The sequence below is a fragment of the Peromyscus eremicus genome, chromosome 11 (assembly GCF_949786415.1).
Source record: "Peromyscus eremicus chromosome 11, PerEre_H2_v1, whole genome shotgun sequence".
Classification (NCBI taxonomy): Eukaryota; Metazoa; Chordata; class Mammalia; order Rodentia; family Cricetidae; genus Peromyscus; species Peromyscus eremicus.
In genome coordinates this window covers 48,472,337-48,492,693 of record NC_081427.1, presented here as the reverse complement: position 1 = coordinate 48,492,693, position 20,357 = coordinate 48,472,337, and the positions used below count along the sequence as shown (strand labels likewise).

The 20,357-nt window shown below is 42.1% G+C and overlaps 1 protein-coding gene across 1 annotated transcript in view; it reads left to right on the top strand.

Moving 5' to 3' along the window:
* Window positions 1–12,894, top strand: part of LOC131921753 (baculoviral IAP repeat-containing protein 1a-like) — a 52,612-nt gene extending 39,718 nt beyond the window's left edge. The window contains exons 11-15 of the mRNA XM_059276498.1: window positions 457–609; window positions 932–1,018; window positions 4,115–4,279; window positions 8,996–9,001; window positions 10,770–12,894. Coding sequence (XP_059132481.1) covers window positions 457–609; window positions 932–1,018; window positions 4,115–4,279; window positions 8,996–9,001; window positions 10,770–11,125 — 767 coding nt within the window. The 3' untranslated portion in view covers window positions 11,126–12,894. The remainder of the gene's footprint in view (window positions 1–456; window positions 610–931; window positions 1,019–4,114; window positions 4,280–8,995; window positions 9,002–10,769) is intronic.
* The last annotated feature ends 7,463 nt before the right edge of the window (window positions 12,895–20,357 follow it).

The following is a 20,357-nucleotide window of genomic DNA, read 5'->3' as shown; positions in this document are numbered from 1 at the left end:
GAAGCTTGTAGAGAGAGAACTGACACAGAATAATAAAGTATATGGACTAAGGAGTTTCATGTACACGGATTCTTTTTTCATCAAAGATTAATTATCAACTGGTTGTAGATTCTTCCTGGACCCTGGGGGATTATAGAGGGGCTGGACCCTCATAGTCCTCGATACTCTGTTATATGACTCTGTACAGAATTCCTGCTGTGTCAGGGCAGTGTGCAAACACAGAGATATCAGGTTGCTGATGCTGAAAACTGATCCAGAGAGGGTCAGGAACCTGCCCCAGGTCTTCTGCTCATGAGTCAGTGGCAGAAGCTGAGCACACGCCCAACATGGCCTGAGCACTAGATCAGTGCGTCACTGCCTGTTTAATGGTGTGGCTGGAGATTATGGACTGAGAGGCCAGATTGGATAGGAATTTGTAACCTTCTTGAATTTCTGAATATCCTTCATCTTTTCCAGTTAATTTGATCCAGAACTCTCCAAATCTCCAAGTTTTCCATCTGAAATGTGATTTCTTTTCAAATTGTGAGTCTCTCATGATTGTGCTTGCTTCCTGCAAGAAACTCAGAGAGATTGAGTTTTCTGGACGATGCTTTGAAGCCATGCCATTTGGTAAGAACTATAAGCTTACAACTGTGACTTCAGATGCTCCTGTGCAAAAAGTCACTAAGTACTCTAGAATTAAAAGTCTGTTGATGTCACAGAAACTGTGACAGCACCTGACTTCAGTGAGTCTTTCACAACAATGAAGTTCATCTGTGTCTACCATGTAACCTTTTCATTTTCAGAATTGTTTCCTCTACTTAGTCATAGTAATTCAATTTGATTATTATATCACCTTTCATCACTTTTGAAACACTCTTACTTCAGTGGTATTCCTCTGTGCCACAGGAAATGTATCTGAACTAACTATATTTCATTTTCCCTTTTCTAGTCATCATTTTGCCAAATTTTGTGGCTTTGAAGATACTGAATCTTAAAGACCAACAGTTTCCAGATAAGGAAACATCAGAAAAGTTTGGTGAGTTTATAAATAGTGTTTCTTAATGTATTCTTTATCCTCCTCTTCATCCTCTTCAATGAACCTACAACAAAGCAAGCTGTGTACAGTTGTCCCTTGACATCATGGCAGCTGGGTCCAGGACCTCTGCTGATGTAAACACTAGAGGATCCTCCACTCCATGATATAAAATGGTGCAGTGTTTGCCCATGACCCTACATATCCTCCATATACTTTAAACCATCTCTCAATTACTTATAATGCCGAATATAATGTAAATGCTATGTAAACAAGTGTTACACTGTGTTCTGGGAATAATGGTGAGAGGGGAATGTCTATATGTGTTTGGCACAGACACGATTTTTAAAGATTGAACCTGTGGTTGGTGGAATGTGCTGATACAGAGGTTCAGCTGTACCAGCTATGCTGGTCCTTAGGAGGACACCATAGTTATGCTCAATATCACCCCCAGATGCCATCACTGTATCACTGTTGGTCCCATACATCCTCACACTTGATGTCATTAAATGCAATGTTCTCAGACTCACTGACTTCTTAGGAGAGAATTTGGTCATGATAGCACTGTGTAACTTGATAGTCTGGCACACACTCCAAACATGCAATGTCCTTTTTGTTTCAAAGGTTTCAGAATACATATTAAAACTTCTATTTAAAATTAAGAAAACACTATAATTCCAGGGAAAGGCCACACACCAGGCTGTAGCACACTCAATCAGAAGGCAAGCGTCCAGCTCCCTGTGCCCAGTTTGAGAGCTGTCCCCATCTCATGAATGTGTGTTCTCCTTTTAAAGTTAATTAAATAAACTTTAAAATATTTATTCTTGTCTTATGTGCATGAGTGTTGCCTGCATATATATCTCTGTACCACATATGTTCTTGCTGGCCACAGAAGTCAGAAGAAGGTTTTTGGATCCACTGGATCCAGATGGTTATCAGCCACCATGTGGGTGCTGGGCACTAACTATTCCTGAGACTTCTGCAAAAGTAACTAGTGATCTTAACCGTTGAGCTATCTTTTCAGTTCCACAAATTTTCTCTTTGAAATAAATTAGTGTCTGTAAGTTGTGAAAGTAAACTTGAGAAGTTTTGCTTATGAGGCTCTGCTTATAACAGCAGTTTGGGCAGCAAAATAAATGTCAGAAAGAGGAAGAAAATCACACTGGAAATATTGGTGTGGACTCACAGTTTTCTGTGTAGTTTTGTGCATTTACCTTCTGTGTATGTGTGGAGCTGTGAGTGGCATGTGCATGGAGTCAGAGAACAGCAGGTGGGAGTCATTCTCTCTCACCATAATATGGACTCCTGGGATCAAACTCAGGTTGTCAGGCATGCCTGCGGATGCCTTTCCCCCAAGCTGTCTCACCTGCTCTGACCCACAAACTTAGAGGGTTCTAAATACATCTACAGTCATTTCTATCTGTAGTCATACAGACACACGTTCCTCAGTGCAGTCTCCCGAGAGACTGGAAATGGTGGTTGTAGTAATGAACACACAAATGATCAGAGTTTCATTCCTTTTAAAGCTTTGGAACAGCTTTCTGTACACAGACCTAGTGTGATTTCTTTCAGTGGGTAGATGTCTTACATAACCCATTCAAGAATGATCACCTAGAAGCCAAGAGTGGTAACAAATGCCTGTGATCCCAGCACTGAGATGATGAGGCAGAATTGTGAGTTTTAGCCGTTCTGGATGACAGGCCGAGACTCTGTCTCAAGACTGCCAAGACAAACACATCAACCAGTTGGCCCAATGCAACATTCCTGTGCATACTAATATCACCACTGGCAGGTGGTACATACTGAGATTGAAATTTGCTGTTTCTGATTTGCTGTTTGAACAGATGTGGCAAGAACAAGACCCACAGCTGGGTTTTGATGGCTGGTCAGGTGGAGCTACTGGAAATGCACCTTACTTTGCTTTCAGATGAACAAGGAGGCGCAAACAAGGCTCAGTGTGTGTGTGTGTGTGTGTGTGTGTGTGTGTGTGTGTGTGTGTGTGTGTGTGTTGCCTTGGTATCCGGCATGCTAGACAAGCCCTTTATCACTGAGTTAACTGCCCAAATCTCTGGACTTGATTTCTAAATATCATCTTTCCTAAAGAAACCAAGGACTATGAAGAAATATTTTTTCTCAAGAAATTTTCTATTCATTTTACATACCAACCACAGATGCTCCCTCCTCCCTCTTCCCACCTCCTAACCCTCCCCCCATTCACATCTCCTCCAAGTCAAGGTCTCCCATGGGGAGTCAGCAGAGCCTGGTACATTAAATGGAGGCAGGTCCAAGCCCCTCCTCCCTGCACCAAGGCTGGTCAAGGTGTCATACCTTAGGCACTAGGCTCCAAAAAGCTCATTCATGCACCAGGGACAGATCCCAATTCCCCTGTCTGGGGGGCCCTCCAAACAGTTCAAGCTAAACAACTGTCTTACCTATGCAGAGGGCTAGTCCAGTCCCATGGGGGCTCCTCAGCTGTTGGTCCACAGTTTATGGGTTTCCACTACTTTGTCTGGCCGTCTCTATATGTTTCCCCATCATGACGTCAATGTCACAAGAAATATTTTATTACAGAACTAAGAAGGGGAAAGTCAAAGATAAATCTGGAATATTGCCTCATTCCAAAAAGTCTTCCTAATTAGTTTCTGTGAGGTCAAAGAAGTAGAGACTTAGTCATTCTGTGATCTACAGAGTATCATGCTAAGGAGGATTGGATGAGGGGTGGAAGGCTGTCAGGGCAGTGGAATGAGGAGGGTGGATGTCCACAGAGTGATGGCAGGAGGTGGGACAGCAAGGGAGGGGGCCAAAGTCTGTGCAGTTAGGAGAGTGACCTGCAGTGGAGGCCCTGCTTTAGAAGAGAGAGCAGAAATGGAAAGACAGCCTGGACCTGTGTGAAGAGTCAGGTTGGGGAGGATGAAGGATCCAGCTGCAGAGAGCAGCAGGAAGCAGCTGTGTGCTGACCCCTTCTCTTTTCCTTGGAGAGCACAGTGACAAGGAGGGCCCCTGCTAGGTGGGGCCTCCTAGACTGCAGAGGTCTAGGTCATCAGCTGCTCGCTCATGCTGGGACTACTACTGAGGATGGCTTTGTGGTGTCTCCCACAGCACAGGCTCTGGGTTCTCTCAGGAACCTGGAGGAACTGCTCCTTCCCAGTGGGGACGGGATTCACCAAGTGGCCAAACTGATTGTCCGGCAGTGTCTGCAACTTCAGTGTCTCCGAGTTCTTGCCTTTCACCGCACCTTGGATGATGACAGTGTGATGGAAATCGGTGAGTTTCCCTCAGGAAAGTGTTCCCCCTTGTGTGGAAGCAGTGGCATCATTGGAGCTGTCTACTGCAAATGTCTAGAATGGGAAAGTCTTCCAAACTGTTCCTCATTTCCACCACCACACTGTTTCATCTCGTGTTCTTCTGCAGATAGTTTTATCCCGTTCTGACTGGAAAAGTCAGCAGCCTCTTTGTTTTAGTGGGGGTATAGAAGCCATCCATCTGTGGTTTGTTTCCCTAGTACTGGAAATTAAACTCAGTGGCCCTGACACACACTAGATCAGTGCTCTACCCCTGCACCATGGACCACTAATCTGTGTTCTGACACTTGGTGTTCCATGCACCTGGCAGATCCTCTGTTAGTCAATTGAATATTGACCATATGTAAACAAATGTGCAACAAGCTGAAAAGTAGAACTGGATTAATGTGTGGAGTCAACCAGATGAGAACACAGACCTGTGTGCATTCTGCAACTGTGCCCTCCTCTTCCTCCACAGACAACCACTGCACTGCTTTCTTTGCCATAGAGTCGTTTACCACAGACTCCTCCTGGAAGGGGGTCCTTGCAATAGACACTGTTTTGTCTGAAAATGTGTATGCACTTCATATTCCTAGTAACACATGTGACCAGAGTGATTGATTTCACTGCTGTGTGTCATTCCATTATTTGACCGATCTGCACTCTGTGTGTCCATTCAGTAGGTACTTGAGTTGTTTCTAGTAGTTGGTATCTATGAAGTGCTTCGAAGACATTTCTCACACAATGTACATGTTTAGTAATTTCTAGGGTGAAATTTCTGAGTTACCTCACATGGACTGATTAAGAGTGTTTTGGGTTAGATGTGTCACATGCCTGTATTTCAACACTTGGGAAGTTCAAGAGTTCGAGGATTTCCTAGTTCAAGGCTAGGCTGGGTAACATGAAACTTTGAGCACAAACAACTAAATAACAAAGGATCAAATCTCTCCATGGTGTTGTACCCATTTTCACCCTCACCAGCATTTGCTTCATGTTCTGGCTCTGGGAGGTTTTGTCAATCTCTTACAGTTAGGCACTCAGATGATTCTTGTGGGTAAAAAAACCCCAAAGCTTTAGTTGAGGAATAACTTTCAGATTGACTATCACCTGAACAAAAAAGGCACAATAGCTGCTAAAAGACATGGAATTGAAAGGACTTCTGAAACAACCTTGCCTTGATATTTTAAGAATGCCTTAACTTTAAAAAAGAAGTAAAAAAATATATTTTTCAAATAGAAATCAAAAATGCTTTCAAGTTTTGTTCCCACAGGAGATGAGAGGTTATGGAATTCTTCATTATGATATTGATCACATGTGGTCAAGGGAGACCTCCTGTATCTTTTTTTTGTTTTGTTTTGTTTCTTGTTTTTAAACAGGGTTTCTCTGTGTAGCTCTGTGGCCTTTCCTGGAACTCACTCTGTAGACCAGGCTGGCCTCGAACTCACAGAGATCCACCTGCCTCTGCCTCCCGAGTGCTGGGATTAAAGCCGTGTACCACCACCACCTGGCTGACAGGTTCTCAATCTTGACAGGTGATATCTATCAACAAAGGGTATAGCTGGTCTTCCCAGGACTTGGCCATTATCTCAAAATTTCTCAGGGTCCCCATAAGATTAACAGCACCACCAATCAGCAGGAAATAGTCTAGAGAACCATACCCCAATTCACAAAGTATTGTTTTTGGATGTTTGTTTGCTCTTAAGGGGTTAATTGTAAATGGTTAATGGTCAAAGTCAATCTCTTTCTAAGGGAGAAGTGGGGATATGATATGGAGATGATGGGGAAAAGGGTAGATTATTATGATTTAAAAAGGTGGATTATTGCCGGGAGGTGGTGGCGCACGCCTTTAATCCCAGCTCTCGGGAGGCAGAGCCAGGCGGATCTCTGTGAGTTCGAGGCCAGCCTGGGCTACCAAGTGAGTCCCAGGAAAGGCGCAAAGCTACACAGAGAAACCCTGTCTCGAAAAACCAAAAAAAAAAAAAAAGGTGGATTATTGAATGTACTTTTATCCAAAAAACAGTTGTTCATTTCAAAATATTTTACAATGGTATGGATTTTGGTTTATGGACATGAATTTAAAGTCAATTTTGTTATACTTTATGTATATTTCTACTCTTCTTTAAGATATTATGTTTATGTAACTAGTTTAGAGTTGTAATAAGTAATTAAGAAATATAGATTAATAGTCATCTATAATAGTCAAACTTATAGCCACATTAGTTAGGTTTTTTAGGTATACAAGATATAGTTCAATTAGATAGGTAATCTTCAAACACTTCAAAGACCTATAGAATATGACATTTAAAATGTTTTAAGAACTTAGACTTTTCTTGATGGTGAGACACATTTACTCATGGCAACACCAATTGCTTCAAAGAGAATGATGGGCATCAAAGAAACTCCTTACAGAGTTTGATTTCAATGTGGCAAGGCTAGCTATTTGGGCAAAAAATTGCTCTTACCTGAACTGCTTGACAGTATGTTGTATAAACTGGACATGCAGGACCCATAGGAAAGTGACCACTGAACTTTGCCAAAACAAGATGGGATGGTCCTTCAGGTTCCTGCTTCACAGAGGAAACTGCCAGACATTCTACAGGACACAGAGGAAAGCGACTGACAAACTTTGCCAATATAGGCGGAACAGTTCTTCAAATTTCCTGTTTCACTAAAATGTCTGCCAGAGACTCTCGACCTGTAGGCTAAAGATGGATGCTCCAACATTGCAGAGGAACACTGGGTGATTGTCCAGGCAGCCAGATGTCTCTGTCATTTTAAGAGTTTTGGAAGTTGCTTGCAATGCACTTCCTATTTTCTCAGGTAATATTATATCCTTCTTGGGTCTTTGATGGAGCTGAAGACTAGATAGTTATAGTTTTCCTTAGTTATGATAAAAGATAAATTATATATGAAAGTTTAGACTCACAAAAAATAGGATAGATGATAGAATATTTTCTTTAATTTTGCCAAATACAAATAGACTGGATATTGTAACTGATTCTTGTATGATAACTCTTTTGTTGTGTATAATTTTACTTTGTTAAAGTTAAAACCTTCCTTATTGATTAGACAGAAAAGGGGAAATGCTGTGGGATATTTTCTGTAGGCTGTGAATATGTGTTGCTCTCATTTGTTGATAAATATAGCTGCTTTGGCTTATGGCAAGGCAGGATAGAGCCAGGTGCGAAATCTAAGGGAGAGACAGGAGAAGAAGGGCAGAGTCTGGCAGATGCCAGCCAGCCAGCCACTGAAGGAGCAACAGGCCAGCTGTCTAGAAATGAGTAAAGCTAAGCCCATGCATTCATAAGTAAGAATAAGCTTCTGTGTGACTTATTTGGGAGCTGGATGGTGGGCTTCCAGAGAGCAAAGAGTAAAGAGTAAAAAACAATCAACATTTTGGTGCCCAACGTGGGGCTTGAATAGCCATAAGGACTGAGAAAGCTTGAAAAGAAAAGAACACAAAAAAAGAGTGAAAGAAAGAAAGAAATGTCTCCTTTAAGAAGTTGTGCTGTACAGCAGAGATTTAAACAGATTTTTTTCATGCTAAATAGAAACTAAAAACTACACAAAACACCTGCCACAGTGCAGGGCACTGCCATTCCAGAGTTGAAGGGATGAATGCAGTTCCTGGTCATATGAACCTCCAACCGGGCTGTGAGCTTTAGTGGCTCCCACGAACCTAGAAGCTGGCAGAGCCAGCCAATAGAGCCTCACAGAGGACCCAGCTGTAGCTTAGCAGCTTGAAGTTTGCTCACATGGTCAAAAAAGGCTAAAAGATATGCAGTAAAAGAGATCCACATGGGAAAAACCCTCTAAACAAGTTCCAGTGTGTTTTATAATGTGCATAGGCTTAAGAAAAAGAAAAAGGGTAAAGTCATAAAAAGTGAACAGTTTAAAAAATAATAAAGTCTTTAAAGAGAGAGTAAAAGAAAAAAAGCCACCTAACATTGGAAATCCACAAGGAGTCTGGAGCCTATATAGTATTGTGTGGCTTTTGAAATTTTTTTTTGATTGTTAATAAGCAAATGACGGCTGCTAAGAGTCAAGGGATTGAAAGGACTGCTGCAATAAACCAGCCTAGATATGTTAAGAATGCCTTAACTTTACAATGGAAATCAAAAAATATATTTGCTAAATGGAAGTCAAAATGCTTTGGAGAAGGGGTTTTGCTTTAGTTTCCATAGGAAACAAGAGGCTGTCGGCTTGTTCCAAGTTAATATGGATCAGGTTTGATCAAGGGAGACTTTCTGAAACTTACAGTGAGACATTGGAATATTGATACAAATTTAAAGTTAATTTGTTATACTGAATGTGTGTTTCTACTCTTCTTTGGGGTTTGTGCTTATTCAGCTCATTTAAAAATGCAATGGATAGGCTGGGCGGTGGTGGTGCACGCCTTTAATCCCAGCACTCGGGAGGCAGAGCCAGGCGGATCTCTGTGAGTTTGAGGCCAGCCTGGGCTACCAAGTGAGTCCCAGGAAAGGCTCAAAGCTACACAGAGAAACCCTGTCTCGAAAAACCACAAAAAAAAAAGCAATGGATAATTAAGAAATGAGATTAGTGATTATTCCAAAATAATCAAACTTGTAGCAACATTAGGTTTGTTTTCAAGGTTAAGTAGATATATTTTGATAGCTAAATGGTTTCAAACACTTCAAAAACCCATAGAATATGACATTTAAAATATTTTGTTAGTCAGGCAGTGGTGGTGCATGCCTTTAATGCCTGCACTTGGGAGGTAGAGGCAAGTGGATCTCTATGAGCTCAAGGCTAGTGTGGTCTACAGAGTGAGTTCTAGGATACTTAGGGGCTGTTATACAGAGAAATCCTATCTTGAAAACCAACCCAAAATATTTTGGTAACCTAATGTTTTTCATGACAACGAGACACATCTGCTCTGGCAGCACCAATTTACTTCATAAAAGGATGACAGGCATCAAAGAACCTCCACATGGAGTTTGCTTTCAGTGTGGCAAGGCTAGCCATTTGGGCAAGAAACTGCTTTGCCTTGACTGCTGACAGTATGCTGTATAAACTGGACATGCAGGGCCTACAAGTAGAAAGTGACTACTGACCTTTGACAAAATAAGACAGGATAGTCCTTCAAAATTCTTGCTTCATAGAAGTCTGCCAGATATTCTGGGCCTGTCGTCTGAAGATGGATGCCCCAATGTTGCAGAAGAACTTTAGGTGACTGTCCAGGCAGCCAAATGCCTCTGTTATTAGGTAATATTAATTCCTTCTGCGGTCTTGGATGGAGTTAAAGACTAAATAATTAGAGGTATAGTTTTCCTTAGTTATGATAGAAAATAAATTGGGTATAAAACTTTGGATTCACTAAGATAGGATAGATAATGGAGTATTTTCTTTAAATTTGCCAGACACAAATGAATTGGACATTGTGAATATAGTCCTTGATAATTGTTTGTATTGTATATAGTAAGACTCTGTGTAAGTTAAAACCTTTTCTTTTTGTTTAGACAAAAAAGGGGAAATGTTATGGAATAATAATTCAAGATGTATGACATTCATTTATGCTGTAGAATATTTGTTTAAGATACAAAGACATGTTACATTTGTTTATTAAATAAAATTAACCTGGGATCAGGAGGCTGAGTCAGCAATTAACTCATGGGGAGTAATAGAGCAGAACCGGGTGTAGCTAGAGTTATTAAGTTGGGCTTGAGCTGAAAGACACACTATGCTATCTTTTGAGGAGCTGCAAACTAGGAGAGAAGATTAACTACTTGCTCTTCAGCCTCTTTGAGTGAGCAGAATTTGACCTCAACATTTTAATCCTGAGTTCTATAGAGAGATAGATATCTAAAGTTCCCTTCAGCAGCAGTGATAGAGCTGGTGCCTGAGGGGACAGAATTCCTGCCTGGCTGTGGCCAGTGCTGCTATATGGCTACTGGTAGCTGTGGAGTTGCAATTGTCAATCAGGACAGCAGTTGCTTAAGGGGCAGCTACTGATTTTAATGAAAAACAACAACGCATTTGCTCTATTTCCTTCAGAGCCCCTGCTCTCAGGAACCAGGGAGTCCCTTCTGGGCTACAGGTGGAAGACACTGTAGTAGCCAGTGAGAGGACAAGCTGTTAGGACTGCCACCTTCTGTACTCTGCAAAAATGGAGACGCTGCTGCCACAATTTCTCAGTTCCTTCTACTCTAACTTTCCTTCACATATGTCCTTATGTGAGACCAGAAGAGAAGTCCACATTGCCGTGACAGTCAAAGCTGTGTGTGCTCAACTTCCTGACCTCTGCTTCCTCCAAACTGCTTGCGCTTTGGACAAGGTGGTTCCCTATCAACCAAGCAGCAGTTTAGTGCTTTCAAAGAATGATCTCTAAAACCATATTGAGCATTTCCCACTTTCATCATGGTGGGTGTGGAAGTGATACCAATAACTTGTTACCATTACTGAAGTCCTCAGGATATTCTTTTCATAAATGTTTTGTTTTCCAGCCAAGGGAGCAACCAGCGGAGCTTTCCAGAAACTTGAGACCTTAGATCTTTCAGTGAACCACAGGATTACAGAGGAAGGGTACAGACATTTCTTTCAAGCCCTGGACAACCTGCCAAATTTGCAAATGCTCAACATTTCCAGGCATCTCCCAGATTCCATCCAAGTTCAGGCCACCACTGTCAAGGCTCTGAGTCAGTGTGTGTCCCGACTGCCCAGCCTCATCAGGCTTCAGATGTTCAGTTGGCTCCTGGATGAAGAGGACATGACAGTGATTAATGCTGTGAAGGAGAGACACCCTCAGTCCAAACGCTTGACTGTCTTCTGGAAGTGGATAGTGCCCTTCTCTCCTGTCATTCAGAAGTGAAGGATGCAGCTGAAGATTACTGGCAGTTCTAAATAGCTAATTGTACTGAGTTGTTTTTGCTCTTTTGGGAGGGGTGCACCACCCAGCTCCCAAATAAGTCACACACAGAGGTTTCTTCTTAATTATAAATCCCCATCCTTAGCTTGGCTTGTTTCTTGCCAGCTTTTCTTTTACTTTTTTTTTAAGTTTTTTTTTCTCATTTTTCTTACCAACCACAGTTCCCACTCTCTCTCCTCCCCAAGCTCCCTCCTACCTCACCCCACCCCTCCACCCATCCACTTCTCAGAGAGGGTAAAGTCTCTCATGGACTGTCAATAAAGTCTTTGCTAGCTTTTCTTAACTGTAATTTATTCCCATCTACCTTTTGCCTCTAGACTTTTACCTTTCTTCTTACTTCTGTAAATCTCACTTTCACTCTTACTCAGTGGCTGGCTGTGTGGTTGGGTGGCTGTCACCTAGTACCTTCCTCTCCTTGATGTCTCTTGCTCTTTCTTCCTTTCTCACAGATTTCTCCTTCTATTTATTCTCTCTGGCTTCTAGCCCCACCTAGCCTTTCTCCTACCTCTCTATTGGCCATTCAGCTCATTGTTAGTGTATCAGGTGTTTTAGACAGGGAAGTAACACAGCTTCACAGAGTTAAACAAATGCAATGTAAACAAAATTAACACACCTTAAAATAATCTACAACACCTAATTTCCCAATACATTTTACTCTTGCTGAGTATGGTGTTACACATCTGTACTTTCATCATATAGGAGACTGAGGTGGGAGAATCAAGAGGTTCAGGCCAGCCTCAGTTACATAGGAAGATCCTGTATCAAAACCAAAGGCATAACTAACCACCATATTAAAGGATATTCATTAACTGTGTAGGCTGATGATTTATTAAAGCCTGCATGCCCATCACTGAACTTAGAGCTATGATGAGCAGTCCTGGTATGGTCCTCTTGTCTAAGGACTAGAGCCTCACTCAAGTTCGTATGACGAACCCACCATTACCAAGGTCAACAGGAGATGGGGGGAACAAACATTGATCTGTGTAAAAGTCACAACAAGGAAGGCGCATTTGATGGAGGTAAGAAATGGCCAGTTTAAGGATGAGTCCGTCCCACCCATGATGAAGCACGAGTCGACTTTAGCACAGGATGCAGACGACTCTTTCCAGAGATGCTCTTTAGTCTTTGCAGAGCTTTCGTATAGTCACCAGCCTTGGTGTGGCCATGCTTGCTCACACCATCTCCCATCCATTGCCAATGTAAGGGAGAAATTGGGCTTAGAGAAAATTGCTTTTGTTTCAGAGGCTGTTGAGAGCTTTGCATGTGATGTAATGACCTTAAGTCTTTCTTTCTTGTTCTTTTCTGTTGTTTTGAGATAGGATTTCACTATGTAGCTTTTTTTTTAAGCTTTTAAAAGAAGCATTTATTTGTAGTATGTGCATTACAGGAAACACAACACAAGAAGCCAAGAACAGCCCCCTAGTCACAAGCAGCTCAGCTCGATGTGTCCTTCTAGATGCTGCAAGTGTACATACATTTAGGGAATTGAGATTATACAGTATGTACCATGCTTTCCCCCACACTGCGAATATTCATGAACTAAAAACCCCACGCTACAGGAGTATTTTGATAACCAAGAATACATCACGCTATCTCAATCTGTTAGACAAAACTGTAATCCTGTCTTCCTTGGCAACAAAAATTTCATAGAAGACAAAAATGGCAGCAGGCTTCTAGATAGAATCACTGGCGAAGTTACAATTAAAATTCTGCATTCCTCAATGCTCAGCTTACAAGAAAACAAAGCCACAGACCATGAAGTACAGCATTCCTAAGTTTATCATCAGATCTATATACTAAAATATGAGGAAGGCGGCGTGCACTATGTTTGCTCCAAACACCTAAAATTTTTTTAAAAGCTTTGGCTATATCTGGGAAGTGAGTTGGGAAGCATTCTTACTTTTCATTCTACCCCTTTCTGTACTGTTTTTTTTTAATTTTACAATTTTCTGTTATTTTTATGCTTAAGATAAAAATTCATGACTTGATTGATGGCTTGGTGGTTAAGAATACTTGTTGTTTTCACACAGGACCTGTGTTTGGTTCCCAGCTCCCAGACAGCCTATCTCTATAGGAACAGATAGATTATCTTGTTTATTATCTGATTTGACTATTAGTACATTTGTAGTCAGAAATGTTTAGATGTTATATCAGTGTCCAGTGAGAAAACAGAAATGGAAGGTCATTCTGTGCCAGGTAACAAGGTGAAATTATGCTTGACAATAAGCTGTATAAGTGCTCACACTAAAGAAATCAATAAATCAGTAATTAATAATTGGTCTTCTCTATGTTATCCTACTTCACTACTAGTAAATCCAATGTGCTCATCACTGGTCTCTAGGAAACGCCTGCTTCATCTGACCTTAGGGTCAACCTCACTCCTGGTTTTCTCCTCAGACAGCTCCAGCTCAGTTCTCTGCTGTTTCTCTTCTAACCACTGGGGGCATCTGAGTTCTCCTGACTGTGTGTGAGTGCACTTTCTGGAACACCTCATCCAGCTGAGTGGCTTTAAGTTCTATGCCTACACTACCTCCTCCATCTCCAGCTGTAGTCCTGGACTCTCTTTATATAACTCTAATGGGCATTGCACATTTCACATCTCCAACGCTAACTCTTAGCCTTCCCCTTCACTGAAGTACTCTGATGGCACACTTTCATCTCTTGACTCCCACTGGACTCCTCCAGGTGCTTAGGGAAACCCTTGGAGTTATCCTTAGCTTTTCTCTTTCATAGTCCATATCTAAGCTAATCCTGGTGATTCCACTTGCAAAATACATCTGATCTAGCCAGGCAGTGGTATGTCACACCTTTAATTCCAGCACTTGGGAGGCAGAGGCAGGTGTCTCTTTGTGAGTTAGAGGCCAGCCTGGTCTACATGGTGAGGCTACGTAGTGAGACCCTGTCTCAAAAACAAACATGCAGACAACACCCAGCAGATTCTACCTGGTTAGCCTGCTTCCTTTTTTGTAACCAGTGGCGTATTTTTACCATGCTATCAGAAGCTCCCCGGAAGTCAGATCATGTATCTGCCTTACTATTCTTCACTGGACTCTCAGCTTAAAGTATACCAGGCAAGAACTTTACCAACTGAGCTACAGCCTCAACCAAAGGAAAGTTTATGTCACTGATATATTTGCCAAAATTGTAGAATTATATTTAATGGTCAAATTGTAGAAGAATTAACACAAAAATCAAGAATAATATAGAGTATCAATTAAAATTAATCAGCATTATGGTCAGCAATATATGCAGTCAGGCAAGAAAATGGAATAATGTAAAAGACAGAACTCAGTATTTAGATAAGTATCTAGAAGTGTGAGGAGATTACAATTAAACAGACCACAAAGATTCTTGTACATTGTCAGTGAACATTTAAAACGTAGAGTTTTTTTTTTTTAAGTTCACTTGCAAGGGCCACAGAAATCTATAAGGTGCTAAAATAAGGTGACATTGGATGTAGATATAGCAATATTGTTAGTGAAAAGTGAATTTCACTGGGGAGATATTACAGATGAAAGAGTCAGCAGTGTGAAGAGCCTGTCTGACCTCTGGACTTCCTGTGGAAGAAAACACACTGAGGAAGAATGGAATTTTATTACTTACAGGAAAATGGAATTGGTATTCATCATGTTAAGCAAAGTACGCTGGACAGATAGTGCATGCTTTATCTTGCTTGGAATCTAGAGTTAATAAGTGCATAAGCGTGAAGCAGAAGATGACTACAGAGGAAGAGGAAGGGAGAGGAAGGGAGAGGAAGGGAAGTGAGGAAAGAGAGAAGGAGCAGGGAGGAAAGAAAACAGCTGACATTTTCTCATGCAAAATCTAGAATCCCCCACTGGATAGGACCGCACAAAGTGTGTGTGGGACAGGAAAGCAGAAGTGGGAAGAGAAAGGGGTCTTGTGAGGAAGGACCACAGTGGGAGTGGCAGGTACCAACAGGAGACTGATAGACACGGAAACATCGTGAGATCCATATTTTTATATACTAACTGAAGAGATTATTTTTTAAGACTGGACTGTTTACAGCTGGATGCAGGATGGAAAGTGTGTCTGAAGACACCATTGCTTTAACACAGAAGTCAGGAGGGGCTGCTGGAACCTGGTTATCTGACCATGGTGGCTTCTAGGTAAGAGAAACGGCCCTTCAGGTCTAGACAGATAATCTGAGGTAAATGCCAGGGCTACTGGTAACAGCTAGAAGCCCTATTAACTCCAAAAACATTTTAAATATCCTAAGGAGAAGAAAATGTGCATCTGGGCCCCCGGGGTTCATTTTTCCTTAAGATGTTGCAAGGCCTGTGGTTCAAAGTACAGACTCCCAAGGCTGCCTGGTTACTCTTTAACCCTACTGCCTGGGTTTCTTCATTTGTAAAGTGGAGATAACATACTCGACTTGTCTGGACTGTTAAAGATGGTGTGCCCAAGCTTTTAATATTGTGACATGACATTGTCATCTATAAAGTTCGTGCCGGAGAACCGCATGACCAAGTTACCAAGTGAAAAAATAATTCATGGAAGAATCTCATAGTATTTGATGTAAGCTTTTGTGTAGGGGTCATGTTTCTAGCTCTTCTGGGCTACAGGAAGCCTGGGGATGGAGGGTTGGGCTAGTCTGGCCTTGAGGGTAGCCAGTATCCACACTAGTTCTCTAGGGCTAGTCAGATTGGGCGAGCAGCTGGGAGAATTCTTATTTGGGGCCTCTGGGTTTGCAGCTGTGTGTGAAACAGCTGATGGAGATGAGGCAGGGGGAACTGACTGTCCCCTGCACAGACTGAGTTAGTCCTGCATTTTATGTCTTCTTGTCCCATTCCTTCATCCCAGGCGTGCTGCATCTCCATCTCAGGACCCTAGATGGGACAGAAGTCTCTCTGGAGGTTCTGTTCATTCAGCCTGTGCTTGTCTTTGGCTTGCTTTCTTGCTTACTACTATCCCATGCAGTATCCACCTTCTGAAATTTGTTAAAATACTCTATGTGTTGATCATTTTTCTGGTTTCTTAGTTTTTATGGGTTTGTTCTTTAAAAAAAAATCACCTTAATACTGTTATATAACATTTGCCAATAATAATCTAAATGTGCTTAGAATGTATTCAGGAAAACCAGTCTATTCACCACATTTCTTGGCATCAAATGAGTGAGTGTCCACACCAATTTTCCACATTTTTTTTTTTTTTTGGTTTTTTTCGAGACAGGGTTTCTCTGTGTAGCTTTGCGCCTTTCCTGGAACTCACTTGGTAGCCCAGGCTGGCCTCGAACTCACAGAGATCCGCCTGGCTCTGCCTCCCGAGTGCTGGGATTAAAGGCGTGCGCCACCACCGCCCGGCAATTTTCCACATTTTTATGGGCACCAACAAGGTGTTCCATGATTTAGTTAAATTCTGATAGTACCCAGAGATACTTTATGCCAAAGGATTGTTCCAAATGAGCTTTCAACTTCTGGCTTTGACTTTACAGACAGCTTGGAGTCATTTTCTGAAGTGCTTCTCCGACATCTAGCTCTTTTCCAGGGTAAATCTTGACTCCCTAATCTTTCCATCATAAAGTAAAAGATCTGGATTCAAATATTCAAATCACATAAGGAGCTCCTTATTTGTTTATTTTTCAGTTATTTATTGTTATTTTATTTTTAGTTTTAAAAGATTTATTTTTTATTAATAATTTTACACAATATATTTTCACCATATTCTTCTCTTCTGCCAACTCTTCCCAGACCCTTCACACCATCTTTACCACCCAGCTTCATTTTCTTTCTCTCTCAAAAACAAAAACAAACAAACATAACACCAATAAGACAAAAAAAGTCAAAACACAACAAAAAGTGCACACACACATGCACACACACACACACACACACACACACACACACAGTCTTTTGTGCCGATCATCTACTCCTGGGTATGGGGCCTGTCCTGGGGTGTGGTTGATATTGCCAGTGACACTCCATTGGAGAAAACTGATTTTCTCTTTCCCAGCAGGTATCAATTGCAAATACCTTCTGGATTAGAGGTGGTACTTTCTATTTCCCTTTTCTGTGCTGCGATTTTGTCTGGTTTGCACATTTGCAGGTCTTCTGTGTACTGTCACGGTCTCTGTGAGTTTGCGTCCCTGTTTCCTTGGAGTCACCCACGACCTCTGGCTCTTACAATCATTCTACCTCCTCTTCTGCATAGACTCCTAAGTCTTGAGGGGAGAGTATTGGGCAAGAGATCCCTCAGGACTGAGTGCTCCAAAGTCTCTTATACTCTGCATGCTGTCCAGTTGTGTGCCTCTGTGTTAATTACCATCCACTGAAAGAAGCTTCTCTGATGAGGATTGAGCTATGCCCTGATCAATGGGTATAGGAGTATATCATTAGGAGTCATTTTATTGCTATGATCCTTCAGCATAATAATAGAATTAGATTTTCCCCTAGACCCATGGTTCTCCACCTTTCTAATGCTGCAACCCTTTACTACAGTTCCTCATGTTGGAGTGACCACCAACCATAAAATTATTTTTATTACTACTTTGTAACTATAATTTTTATTGTTATGAATCATAATGGGACCCATATGAAAGGGTCATTCAACCCCCAAAGGCTCATGACCCACAGGTTGAGAAGTGCTGCCCTAGACCCATGACCTATCTAGTCTCAGGTTCCTGGTCACTTTAGCATTGTAGGGTATGGGTTCCATCTCATGGAATGGACCTTAAATCCAATTTTAAAAGGAATTTGTTACTTCCATAACATTTGTGCCACTATGGCACCAGTATATCTCCTGGAAAGGTCACTCTTATAGGTAGCAAGGTTTGTAGCCGGTCAATATTTATGATCACTTTCCTCCTCCAGTCTCATGCAGAGTACCTTCCAGTGCTATGAATACTAGTCAGCAGGAGTGAAGCTACTAGTTAGGTACCTGGTAGATTTCTCCGTGTTCAATGACATAGTTAAGTATTGTCCTCAGCAACAGAGCCTTCCATTAGGTTGTAGAGGGTAACTGATGGTTTTGACAATAGCCTGTAGTGTTGTGGGGCTGTGTATGGGATGCTCCTGGCCAAGGAATCAACAGCTGCAACCCATTCCTGGCCCCGGTCTTACTTGTTGGCATATGATATAATGTTGGCATTATATCCCCCATTATATGATGACTCCATTTAAATTCCTTTGATATATGTATATATTTTAGGAAGCACCCAGAGGCTTAATATTACTTACAAATGCTTGGCTGATAGCTCAGGCTTATTACTAACTAGCTCTGACTACTTAAATGAACCCATTTCTATTAATCTATGTATTGCCACGTGGCTGTGGCATTACCTCATTTTCTACAAGTCTTGCTTCCTCAATGGCTGGCTCGCACCCCCCATTTTCCACCCTTCTTCTCCTCTATCTCTGCTTGGATTTCCCACTCTATCTGCCAGAGTTGGGGAAACTGCCAGCTTCAAAGGAAAAATGTGGTGATATTTGATTTGTGCTCTAACAAATAAAGCTTGCCTAGAGATCAGAGGGCAGAGCTAGCAACTAGTTAACCACAGAGGCCAGGCAGTGATGGCACACAACTCTAATCCCAGCACATGGGAGGAGAAAACAGTAAGTGACATGGTTGGTCAGAGAGAGGAATATAAGGCAGGCAGAGACAGTAGTTTGGCCCTTTTTGGCTGAGGAGTTGCCAAGGTAAGAGATGGCTGTGGCTGGCTGCTCCTTTGTCTCTCTGATCTTTCAGCGTTTACCGTATATCTGGCTCCTGGTTTTTATTATTAAGACCAATTAGATTGTGCTACAGAAAAAGTCTTACAGCACATAATGTTAACTATATCCTAAAGTATTCAAATTAAATCCCTCCCATTGTTATTCCCAAGGTCCTGATTAACCCACTGAAGCAGGAACTTCAAGCATCAACTGGTGGCTTCCCTGACTGTGGAATTTGACTTTTAGTGCCTCAGATATTTTCTCACTGTTCCCATTAAAGGTCTACCATGAGATCCTGTGTCAGAAAACAAAAGAAAAATCAAACAAGAAAGAAAGAAGAGGCTGGACCAACGAGATGTCCCAGTGCATCAAGGTACCTGCCACCAACACAGTGCCCTCGGTGGATCCCTGGAACCCACAAGGAGGAAGAAAAGAGCCAATTTCCATAAGTTGTCCTTTAATCTCTACCTGGAATGTGGACTGACTACTCTTATGTCACCTGACAGAGGCTAGAGTCATCAGAGAAGAAGGAGCCTCAGTTGAGGAAATGCCTCCATGAGATCCAGATGTAAGGCATTTTCTCGATTAGTGATCATTGGGGAAGGGCCCAGCCTACTGTGAGTGGTGCCATCCCTGGGCTGGTGGTCCTGTGTTCCATAAGAAAGCAGGCTGAGCAAGCCATGGGGAGCAAGCCAGTAAGCAGCACCAATCCATGGCCTCTGCATCAGCTCCTGCCTCTAGGTTCCTGCCCTGTTTGAGTTCCTGCCTTCAGTGCTTTTGATGAGGAACTGTTACATGGAACTGTGAGAGAAATAAACCCTTTCCTCCCCAAGTTGCTTTGGTCATGGTGTTTCATCAGAGCAGTAGTAACCCTAATTAAGACACAGGTACACACACACACACACACACACACACACACACACACACACACACAGAGTAAATAAGATTCATAAGCATTTTTCAGGAAAGAAGATAACAAGGAGGAGAGTGTGGCATGGAGGTATTCACATATAGATGTTAGTGGAGGAGAGTGTGGGAGGAAGTATTCACATACAGATGTTAGTGGAGGAGAGTGTGGGAAGGAGATATTCACACACAGATGTTAGTGGAGGAAAGTGTGGGAAGGAGGTATTTACATACAGATGTTAGTGGAGGAGAGTGTGGGAGGGAGGTATTCACATACAGATGTTAGTGGAGGAGAGTGTGGGAGGAGGTATTTACGTACAGATGTTAGTGGAGGAGAGTGTGGGAGGAGGTATTCACATACAGATGTTAGTGGAGGAGAGTGTGGGAGGGAGATGCTCATGTGCAGATGTTAATAGAGGACACTGTGTCCTGGCTTATGCTGTGCTCTGAATGTGAAAAGTCTCCTACAAGCAGCTCATGTGTCTGAGCATTTTTTTTCCAGCTGGGGTGCCACTGGTAAGATGTTGGAATCTTTAAGAGGTGGAGCCTGATGGAGGAAGTGGGTCACTGGGGACAGGCTTGAGACTTTATAGCCTAGTGCC